General features: G+C 33.9%; 1 protein-coding gene across 14 annotated transcripts in view; it reads right to left on the reverse strand.

Moving 5' to 3' along the window:
- The window catches only part of VTI1A (vesicle transport through interaction with t-SNAREs 1A), a 415,946-nt gene that overhangs the window by 338,319 nt on the left and 65,355 nt on the right, over window positions 1-12,272 (reverse strand). For 10 of the 14 annotated variants that reach the window (XM_059899431.1, XM_059899429.1, XM_059899425.1 and 7 more), the window contains exons 4-5: window positions 9,459-9,536; window positions 2,995-3,015 (exon numbers count right to left, since the gene is read on the reverse strand). The exons of 1 other annotated variant lie outside the window; for it this stretch is intronic. In XM_059899431.1, the coding sequence (XP_059755414.1) occupies window positions 2,995-3,015; window positions 9,459-9,536 (99 nt within the window). The remainder of the gene's footprint in view (window positions 1-2,994; window positions 3,016-9,458; window positions 9,537-12,272) is intronic. 3 more of the 14 variants (XM_059899427.1, XM_059899423.1, XM_059899436.1) reach the window with 1 other exon arrangement.

Genomic DNA, 12,272 nt, shown 5'->3' on the forward strand with positions numbered 1-12,272 from the left:
GCTTTATGTGTTTGGCATTAATGACTATTTTTAAATAAAATTAAACACTTTATTCAGCTTGTCAAAAATAGCTTTCTTATTCCTAATTCTCACTACATGCAGGTTTTGGGAGTGGGGATTGCTCTTCCCTTCTTTGAATATTGTTTTCTATCTTAACAAAGGACTTGATTTCAAATTGGTGATTCTCTAAAAAGATAATCAGATTTGTGATATCAAGAGTAAATGTGAATTTTAATCCAGAATAAAAGAACAAAGATTTCTGGTTCATTTTCATATTGGATGAAATCCCTAAACTAAAAGAAAATATTTAGCACTGTAGATTAAAAAAAAAAAATCAAAGCTCAATACTGAAAATGCACAGTCTAATTATATGATAATATAAAATGTAGGAAACAAAGTGTTTAAATGTAGAATGATTTTTGAGATTCCATGAAAGGGAGTCAAATCAGCTTATTCAGTATATGGCTATAATAGAGAGCAAAATTTCTAAGAGAATTTTTTATAAAAAAAAAAAGTATATTCCTAAATAATGGAATAAAGGTATATTCCTAAATAACTCTTCGTCAGGACAGTTCAATTCTACCAGAGCAAATCTGCACACAAGAGGACTATCAGTTTACCAGCAGCTTTCCAGCAGGACCTCACTTTGTATTTTGGAACCTCTTCACTTAAGTCAAGCTAAAATCAAGTTCTTGTAACAGCTGTGCTATTTACATCATCCCCTTAGTTGTGCATTGCCCTGGTCTCTGAAAATGAAAGGAAATGCACTACAGTAGCAACTGATGCTTTCAACTTGTCCCCACACTCCATCCCAAACTCATTCTCTCACCCTCTTCTCAGCCCTTTTCAAAGCAGGTAAGTGAAGCTGTGCAGAAGCTTCAGACACAGCTCCACTTGTGTGAGGAGCTGTGCAACATGGAGAGCTGGAGATGCAGGATTCAAACAGAGAGCTCGGCAGAGCCAACACCAGTTCAGCTCCCTATGCACTACCAGCCTGCCTCCAAGGATGCTCTGTTTCCAGAACTGAGCCCCAAAAAGAGCATCACAAGGAACAGATGGGGCATACTTCGTTTCCAAACACAATGAAACACCCAATTTTGAAGCAGAGGAGTGTTTGCCTTCTTAGGATAGATGCAAGGAAGAAATCTGGGGTACATTCACTGTTTGATTTGACTCTGAGGATCCTGGCTGAGAAACAATCACTTTGGAGCAAACCATTTACCAACACAGTGTCATCACCGTAACCTATTCTATAAATATCAATGCTGCACCCATATCAAAGACTGTTAAAAGAATATTTCAGAGTATACTATTCTGTTAGTTGAGTGAGCTAACTCTTCCAAGTACAATTCCATTTCAGGTTACAGTTTTGGAAACATGCATTCCAGGAGCATAACTGATAAAACTGTTGCTATAGGCACAACAAAGGAATTAAGCCATAAAACGATGATGAAACATATTTTAAAAGAAATGCAGATGTGATGTTTTCAGCTTATAGAATTAAGATGACTAAATCCATACAATTCAGCTTAAAACTAAATCTTCTGTCAACGATGCTGATGGTACTAAGGCACAAGGGTTTATTAATTATATTCACTGCTAAATTCAGGGCCAACAGCTTTATGTAGTTTCTTCATACAGTGGTTTTCAAGTCTATTGTTGGTTGCATTAACATTTGAAAATTCAGATTCCTCACCTAAGCCTGAGCATATGCAAACACATACAAGCAGTTTGTCTTGCAGAAGAATAATGTTGACATATCACTCACATCAAAACCGCGACTGATAATATTCATTTAGTATATACATCTGCTTCCATGCAGGGAAGATAAAAAAAAAAAAACACAAAAAGGTTGGAGGATGAGGGTTTTGTGTATTTTCACCCTTCATTTTATATATCATTATTACTTTTACTGAGAAGACATCACTAATGCATCTTAAATCAGAAGAGCTGTTGAAAACCACTCTCTACAAACCTCTAAATTAGCATTCACATCACCTAGAGAATGATGACATACCAATTAAAAAAAACTTCTGGGAAAATCTCAATCAGTGCAGCCAATCTAAACTTGAAAATAATTCACAGGACTCTGATAATTATAAGCAATTAGACAATTTTTAAATTGCAATATGGGCCATTATTTTATGCCCTAATATAAAAGTAACAAAATTCAATCCCACAAAGTAAAAAATATTCTACTCTATTTCTGAAAAGAGTAAAGCATATTTGATAAGTATGGTCTAATTTAAAAAAATATACAGAATCATTCAGCATCCCTCATTGATACAGGGATAAAATTATCAACATTGTTGTAAATATTTGCTCGGCCACAAAAAAAGTCTGAAGCTGCATTATGAAACAGACCAGCAAACTCAGAAAAGTGAGAACTCACTTGGGTGCTATTTCCTACAAAAAGCAAAGTGTTTAACAATGAGGAGAGCTTTAGCTATTCTTAGGTATCTGTGTGCACAGACCAGTAGGGTATTTATAACATATGTGTGTTTTCTCAAAAGGATAATAGATTCATGATATCTAATGTTGAACCTAAGAATTTTGGTTGAGAGAAAGGAGTTTTTTTAAAAACAGTTTTTAGTAAAATAAATCAGAATGTCAGGAGAAAATGTTTAATCACATTGACTTCCTTGAGAAACCAATACGAATAAAACAAAACTGAAGTCAGTCTACATTAAAGCTACGCTTGGGTACAGTTTTAAGATATTCCTTTATTTTTCCTCCCTTTTTTGGTCTTTAAAATCTGAATTTTCTTCCAAAGCTGGCAAACAACAATGATCATTGTGATGAGCATGATGAGGATGTACTTGTTTTTTAAAAGAGAGCAGAGAACATTTCTAGCAATATAATCAATACTTTTGCTATGTGTAGATTTCCCTGGAAAAACACACCCGAAGATTTTACTTCAGATTTAGAAACTCAATTTTATAGGGAAAAGCAGAATTTTTTTTTTTTTTAAAAAGCAAGCTAGGAAGTACTCACCTCTTCACGTAATTTTATCAACTGCAACATGAATGCACAAAAAAAAAAGATAAAAAGGAGAGAAATGGCAGGAAAGAAAGATCAGTTGTGTGACAGGATACAGAATTAACATTGACAATTTATCTGTTTACATGTTTAGCATTTAAAAATCACAGACAAACACATTAAAAGAACCTAAACATAGACTACATGCAGAGTTTTTTGAACGAATAAAGATCACTTTCTCACACTGTCACATTAAACAAAGAGAATAGTGTGAAATTCTCTTTTAAAGTACATCTAAGACACCATCATGAAATAAAGGGGAACGACTTCATAGAAGTCTATATTATAAAGAAAGAAAACAAGTTTACTGTTCTTCTCTTCTAAGAATGCACCACTGAAGAGGTTTTGTATTTACAAGTTTTCAGGATGTTTCTCTGTTTTGAATCTTGACAACTGCTTTCAGGTTTTACCTCCAAATGAAAATGATTAATAGTTCATGCTTTTGTCCCAATAAGTATTTTAAAATAACAAACTGTTATGCTAATGTCATACTTGTACCCACTCTAGTAATAGGATCACCTTTGGAAGTAACATTATGTTAATAGGGAATAAAGCATGCCAGGATAGATAATATTTAGGACGCAGTATCAGAAAATATTTCACCATCCTTAGAAATACTGCGTATATCAGAGTTGATTTCTAGGTTTTTGTTTTGCTTAAGAGGCTACTGAAATCACACGGTGTTTTTATTTAAATTTTTGAAGTTTCTTCACTTTTCAATTTTATTCATCTTGTAAACTGGGCCATTTCAAAGCAATGAGCTCTCTCACTTCATTTGTACTGCAGTCTCTTTTCACCGAAGTCAAACCCCAAACCACTCTTTACCTGTTAGTAAACTCTTTTATAATAACATTTTGATTCTCCTCTGTAGAATATTCATTTGTCTTAAATATAACAGATAAAACAAGTTGTTTAATTCTTTAGAAACTAGAAAATGGATATAACCATATATCTGGTTGACTCTGTGTGTGTGTGTGTGTGTGGAAGAGAGAGAGAGAGAGAGAGAGACAGAGACAGAGACAGAGACAGAGACAGAGACAGTACTGTATTCTAAACCACAAATATCATTGTATAGTTGAGGTGTCTGCCATAGTTTCTACAATGAATAAAAACTGAAACCTATGCTGTAAGAGACTATAAACCACAGTCTAAGTCTGAAATTTGCATCCTCAGCAATTCAGGTCTACGACTGATAATTTTTAAGTATCCAAATATCTGTAACATCTGTTATAACACTTGACATATGCAGGCCAATAAATTAAAATATTGCTTTGGGAGAAACATGCCATGAATTGCTCACTATAAGTCTTTCTAAAAGTATCATGTTTACGATAACCCAGATTTCTCAATGCTTAATGCTGTTTTTGTCTCCAATTCAAGGAAGGCAATATGCATTCCAGCTTACTCTGTTATTTCTATTTGTTATTTGAAAAGTACTTCAAGTACAAAAGAATGAGATTTCAAATCTGTTATGAAACTTATAAAAAGGGTACAGAATCTATTATATAATACCTCACAGTGCATTTACTGAAAAAGAAACTTTTAATGTCACTCTTCCAAAAATATATATAAAGTTGTCATTACTTGTAATTAATACACTCATTATCTCAGCAACCACTGAGTGTATGAGTCAAGCATTTCATCATTTCATGTGAAAAGTTACAATTCTTCCCCAGAAGAAGTAAAATTCTAAGCTAAGATACCTGGCCTATCATATATCGGAATCTTTCTCTTTGCTATCCAAACATCATGGGAGAAAAAGGCAAACATTAATTCTCAGAAAGAGCTGATCTTGGAATTGATCACACAGCTATTTCTTCTTTCTGGGGGCACCATTCTTCAGTTGACTATGATACTTAAAGGGCCAAAGTTTAAAACTACTCTTCAGCAATAGAGACCATTTGGGCCATACCACCCTGCCATAATCAATGAGTGTTTAAAAATGCTACCCATTTGTTTTTTCAATAGGTTCCAAACAAAAAACGTTCTATCTTGTTTGTGCTGCATGGCTGCATCCAAGCTTTACACCGGATTTGTAGCTAAGCTAGGTAATGGGAGGGTTTTTAATCTTTATCTTTTTTTTTTTTTTTTTTTTTTTAGTTCGAGAGTTTTCACTCAAGTAAACAAAAGATGGTCTATTTTTGAAAATTAACAATGCTTAGACTAGACTGGAAGTAGTGATTTCGTACTTTATCGAGTTACTAGCTCCGTTATAGGCGATATGAAACTGTGCCATGCCACCATGTTGAGTTACGATAATCAACATCTTTTTTGAAACAAAGATTTTCTCCCAATGCAGAATTTGATACAAGAGGTAATCTGTTCCTTTGTGGGCTGAAAAAATCTGGTTTACGCTGGTTTGAACCAGTGGAATCTCTTGTGGTTAAGCTTTCTGCTGTGACTAAAATCAAAACTGCACGGCAGAGCATGTGAGGGTTCATGCGCGCGCGCCTCTGTATGTGAGGGACGTCACGTGACTCCCAGAACTACCGAATTTTTTTTTTTAAAGCTGATAACGCGACTGCCGTCTCTGTCCGCATACAGATAACGAATAAATGCTGAACTCTATTAAACGCCCTTTACACATTATCGTGGGTCGAACACACAATTTTCTGAACTTATGATGACAGTCTATTTATTCTGCTATAAACCCTCAGCACGTAACGAACAGATTTGTGCCTGGTAATGATCTGCTCTGCCAGGGCTATATGAAATGATACCGACCTTCTTTAGATCTTGGGGAATTAAATTGACCGACTTCACCCCCTGGTCTGTAGCTGAAGTTTGACACACTTTATGCACAGCAAGCCCAAATCGGAACTTAAGAGAACCTCGCATTAAAAAATTAAGCAATCATATCTGGTGAATATTGCTTTACCACAAAAATTTCTGCACGTTTAGAAATATCCTACTCTTTATATCTTTTTTTGAACCTTCTATTTAGGATTTACTCAAATTTCATTTGTTCAGGTTTATTCACTGATCAATGTAATTCTGCATATGGAAACTGAGACACTATTAGGTTTCAAAATGGGGAACATTTGCCCCATTATCATACTCCACTATGAAGGGGGTTTAATTCTGTAAGATTCTTTTTTTTTTTTTTTTTTTCCTTTTCTGAGAACCGTTTTCATGAAACTAAATTGAGTTAACAATTACTTAAGTTTCCACTCTAAATACAGCTTCACTACATTTCAAGAACTCTTTCTAAAAATTAAAATGTCACATGCAATGGAAAATCTGATATGTTAAAAGAATAGAATGATAATGCCTAAGACAATAGTCCTTGGAAAGACCCAACAATACACGAATGTGCAAAGCAGGTAATTTTGTCCCTTCTCTGTAAATCACGGATGAGCTATATTTGATTGCATGCAATGGCTATAATAGAAATGAATTTATACAAAGCAATTAATTTGGAATTAAATAAAAATGTGTACTGTATAAAGGACATTAAAATGCATTTGAAAATTCTTAATTTTTGAAATTTTAACAATTATAATCATGGCAAAAATGTTTACATATTTAAGAGTAAATTAATATACTTTATAGTTAATTGGCAGATCATAATTATGTATATTAACAGCCAGGTTTCAGATGCCTAAAAAAATGCATTATAAATTGGCAGAATGAGAAATAAGAGCTATGGCATTCACATTTGTCTGAATCCATAAAAAAGTCACTATAGGGAGGATGTGGATATTGCATCAAAAATAACTATAAAGCTAGTACTTAGTTCATTTTATCTATTTGCAGCCTTTGCTATTAATTCTTTATCCTTTTCCTTTTCTGACCTATAATTTAAAAAAATTGATATATATCCCAATTTTAGTTAAACAAATCTTGCCATTTTTGTCTCATTTTGTTTACCTCTAAGTTTTCCCTCTATTGTTAAAAGTTTATCATACATATCACATGGCCAAAAAGTTCTGAAAATCAATTTCTCAACAATTAACTTGAAAATAAACTTATCTGTGTACAGAAAAAATATTTTTCTATAATTTACAGGTGATCCTACCCAGAAAAAGCTGTCTTCTTGGCCACTGAGCTACAAAAATTAAAATGAAGATTCAAATCTTTTCTTCCTTTAAAGAAAATGCTTCTGTTTTGATTCCATAGTCTGAATGAATACTGATGCAGAATAAGGAGTTATTCTCAAGTGACCATTCCTGGTTAAGGATATGTTATAGTTTTAGGGATTTTAATCCCTATATTATGATAAAGAGCCTCAAAAATGAAACATAAAGGCTTCATTATGATATGGAAATTTTGCTACATTTGGTAACAAAATATCCAAAAAGTTAAGTGTCGTCTCTTTGAACTTTCAAATCTGATTCAAATTTTAGACTGAAAAGTTCACATAAGTAATAATCTAACAGTTTCACAGTCTCATGACTATAATTCATCATACTCTATTTATTGAAGTGACAGCTCCTTACAACTAAACTTCAGGCTCTCCAAGCACTTTCAGAATTTGTAAGTTTGATTTACAGAAGTCCAGGGGAAATCTCTGAGTAATCACTTTAAAGTGACAGGAATATAATTGGAGAAATTCAGAAAATATGAACTCAATCTATTTTTGTGGAATATTTTTCTTTAGGCGTTAAAAAAAAGTCATTCTTATATGTATATAAGGCAAATGTTCTAGGCACATAAAATGTCCATTAAGAGAAGGGAACATGCTTCAAAAAAAAAAAAAAAAAGGATCCCTGTCACAGTACTACAACATCCATTACAATAAAGGAGTCTGAGTTAGAAACACCCCCTTCCTTTCTATTTCCTCTATATTAGGCAGTAGTTTCAAATGAGGGAAAGAGCTGTAGCTTTTTATAGAATTGACATGGGGACTATGCATTCACTTTTTTTTTTTTTGCAAAAAAATATAATTTTTTTGCAGTAAAGATACAAAATAAAGCTATGATTCACTCAAGAGGTATGAGCAATCTAAATCTCACTTAAAATAGGAAGAAAAAATGTTTTGCTCTCATCTTCACATTATTTAATCTATTATATGTAAAACTCTTTTATCACATCACGCTTTTGTGTTTAATGTGCTCCTTATTTTTTTTTCCCTTAGCTATTCTCACATTTCAATCAGGGAAGCTGAAATCCCAAGTCAAATCTTAATGTGTTTACATGTCTGAACTCAAGCTGGTAACATCCAAATAGTGAAGGAGGTAAGATCTTTCCAAAAACAAACACAATCAGCTCAGTGATTCCTCTCCTTTTTTGGGGGGTGGACAGATGGGGGCCTTAATCACATAAGCAACAACCCTGTTTACAATATTAACATTTTAGTGGATAGTAATATAATTTCAGCATATATAAACTTATACTCTATTTGAAACGGTAAATACTATTATGCAATTTTAATAATGATATCAATATATTATGTTTTAGTATCTTATTAAAATTTTGGTTTACTCAATGAATGGTTTATGTTCATTTTTATTTAGACAGAGTAGAGACTTTTACTAGACCTGCCAAAGTAACATTAATAAACACGTTCAGGTCTTGCTTCTGAAGTTCCCTATCATTTATTTTCTTTAAAAGTGTCAAAGAGAATCAGTCACTAGGACTGTTTGACACATTTTTAAAATCATCTCTACTCTGAGGTTCTTGAAACATTTTTTTAAAGTCATATATATTATCTACATGAATTCATGAAATCTGCAGTATTAATTCAAAGAAAGAAGTGGGACATTAATTAGACTCATGACACTACTGTGTGAACCAGTGAGAACTGACAGCCAAGTTGTAAGGCCTCTTTAAGAAGAAATTATACCTTAATTTTTTTGCCTGTGCAGATCTTAAACTGCAAAGACTTCTCCTTTTCCTATTACTACTGCTACCACTATCATCATCATCATCATCATCTTCATTATTTGACAGGGGCAGGACCTTTATGTGAGTATCCAAGTTCCACACTGGTGCTTACAATTTGCATTTTGGTGAATGTATTTTTAAGAAGCTACACAATAGGAGACTGAGCTGCCCTGTCGAATTTTGAAAGCTTACTTTCATTTGTTTTGCTGCAAGTGTTGATTTAATTATACTGCATTATTATCAAAGCTGCATTATGTACTTTTTTTATTCCTTTTACATGTGTTTGAGGTGAGGACCTTGGCTTTGTCTGCAAACAGTGTGTTTCAAGTTATTCCTTAAGTACTAAATAATAAAGAAAAGAGAAGAAAAGATTTTTTAAAAAGATAGCAGACAGTGATCACAAGGTAAAGGGTTAAATGTAAGATCTCCAAGAAACATTTTGAAGTTGATTAAGACTCCAGCTTTGCATTAAACAGTATCGCTTCCACATGAGTTGCTGCTAATACTGTTACGGAGCAGCTTGAGAGCCCAGTGTGCCAGTGACCTCCTTCACCCTCCAGCCACCCACCGGGCCTTCCTGATTAGCATTCTACCTGGTTCTCTGAGGAATTCCCATCATCCCCTAGGAGCTCATTCCGTACTTCGTCACTGTAGGCAATCCGTGACCTTTTCTATAAAACAAAACAAAAAGGGAGAGAGCAAGATGAACGTTAGAAAGTAAAGGCTTCGAAGCATTACTGGTATCAACGCTGATCATCTCAAACCTCGAGAGCCCCCTAATGGAAACCTATTTGCTCAAATGTGCAAACCAAAGTTGTGCAAAGTTCTTGAACTTGAGGAGTTTAATGTAAATTAGAAGTTTTTTCAAATGCCAGTAATGGAAGAAAACTCTGCATTGTGTAAGTACTCTATTAATATTCACAAACGGATCAGAACTGATATGTTACTCCATGCAGAGTCATTCAAATCAGACCACAAAGCTAAAGGAAATACAACTATACAGCTGTATATCTGCAACACTCACCAGATTGTAATTAAAACAAGAGTATAAGGGGGTCTTTAATATTGTGGCAGGAAATGGACTCTACAATATAGGTCTTTTAAAATCTCTAATTCTAGGATAATATTATATCTCCAACTATACACTGGAATGCCTGGGGAATAGCATATCCCTATTTCTTTCATTATTGTGATGTTACTAACCAGAATTTAAAAGCACATGCCGTTTCCAAACAATAATTTAAATGTCTCCAAGTCCTCTATAAAAATGGCCTAAGGAAAAGTAGTGGGAGTGTGTGTATGTGTACATTTGGTAAAACAAATTAAATTTCCCAATCCCAGTAAATAAAGGCAAGTAGGCTATGAGCCAGCTTTTCACAATTCCAATAAATAAAGACAAGCAGGCTATGGATCGATTTTTCACACACTGAAATCTTGTTTTACAAGAAATCTACCTTTACCTGTAAAGTCAGAGGGACATGTCTGCAAGCAATTCATGAATTATCTAAACATGCACACATTTGGAAAAGCTAAAAAGCTCTGAAAATTAGTTGTGAAGCTAGAGTGCCATCCTCAGATCCTACTTCAGCATCACTATTTCAGACCCAAATGCCGATTTACAGATTACTTTGCTGCCTTTTCTGCTTCTGAACTAACTAAGCAAAAACAGTCAATTAAAAAATGGCAGTTGGGAAACAGTAATCTTTTCCCACTTGGGGTCTACAGTTTAGCACTTAATATTTCTTACCTGCTCAACTGTGATATGAAAAATTATTGTAGTTTAAAAGGACTATCCATAATCCATGAGCAGAAGTCAACAAGATTTTTAATTAGATTTTTAAACCAGTGAATGAGTAACACTGCTTTGCCACATAGAGATCATAATATCTTAAACATAAAATCCTACTATATTAGAATTTAAAAGGACTTTTGACAAGAAAAACGAATAGATTTTAAATCATTTTAAAGTTGCCTTTCTCAATTGGGGTTCTTTTTCTGAACCACAAAATACAGAAAATGATTTCAGTGACTATTTTCTCAATTCTCCCAAAGATGGGACATGAGAGAGAGTTTAGTTCATTACATAGAATAGAAACGTTAGGGGTTCTTTCTCAATTGGGGTTCTTTTTCTGAACCACAAAATACAGAAAATGATTTCAGTGACTATTTTCTCAATTCTCCCAAAGATGGGACATGAGAGAGAGTTTAGTTCATTACATAGAATAGAAACTTTAGGGCATTAAGGCTTAACTCTCTGGCAGAATCCAGTTGAAAAGGGCTGAATGGGGTATAAATAAAAATAAATAAACCTAGACATCCTTTTATTTTTTTAGAGAAAAAAAGATCAGTCTCGTGGAATTCTAAAGGTAGCTTTGGTTAAATTGAGACTAGAACTCTGTGGTCCTGACTTACAGCTCAGCACTCATTCTACTGCACAAAATTTCCTCCTCATTCTATTACCCTCTGAATACTCTCAGGAAAAAAAATATAAAAATTGCAAAATGTTGCAAAGGAGATGGTGGTATCCCCTCCTGCCCTAAGTCTCTACCCCAAGCTCCCCTTCCTTGCTACAAATGTGTATCTCATACTCTGGCAGTAGATAAATGAAACCAACCATGTTGCAGAAAGGACAAAATAGAAAAGTTAGGTCATTAGACTGACGTCAGTAATGACATCTATATCAGATGTCTTAACTATTCAGGAGTGATCCAACTCATTCATTTTTGAATATGGCAGACTTCTTACCACCACAAACAGCAGATAAGCAGCCAAGCAGGTTGGCTTCTCTTATAGTATTTACCGAAGCTACTATTAGTTAGCTATTTCTACTGACTTCATATCGTACTGAAAAATGCTAAATTACAAGGACAGTACACTTCATGGCCTTACCACAATATTTCAATCAAGCCAAACCTTTCTTTTGCCCATTTGGAGCTCCTCGCTACGGTAGTTTCAAACTAGCTAGCAAAAGTATTTTACAGCATTAAAGGAAATGAAAACCTTTAAACAGGCTGTGGTATCAGAGCTGCCTTTTTAATTATTCATTTCATCACTATGGGGGACTAAAACATTCCACAGTATGCAAGAATATCATATGGAGATTGTTTTTATTTTTCCCTTTTTTACCAAAATACCAACAAATTGGCATAGATTGTTTAATTACATTATATTCTTATTTTGATTTGATGTACTTCAAAAGAAGAAGAAAATTATAAACATGTATCCCTAAATATCTAATCTTGTTTTGGTTAGAATCCATTGCTTTTAAAAACCAGCAATTAAGGGTGTACATGCTCAGCAACAGAGAACTAAAGATTTATCCACAGTTGAAGGGTGGTCCCTATAAATGTCATTCTTTACCATTGGGATGGTTAAAACTGCTCACTGGGATGGCTTTCTGGATGTAA

The sequence above is a fragment of the Balaenoptera ricei genome, chromosome 16, assembly GCF_028023285.1.
Source record: "Balaenoptera ricei isolate mBalRic1 chromosome 16, mBalRic1.hap2, whole genome shotgun sequence".
NCBI lineage: Eukaryota > Metazoa > Chordata > Mammalia > Artiodactyla > Balaenopteridae > Balaenoptera > Balaenoptera ricei.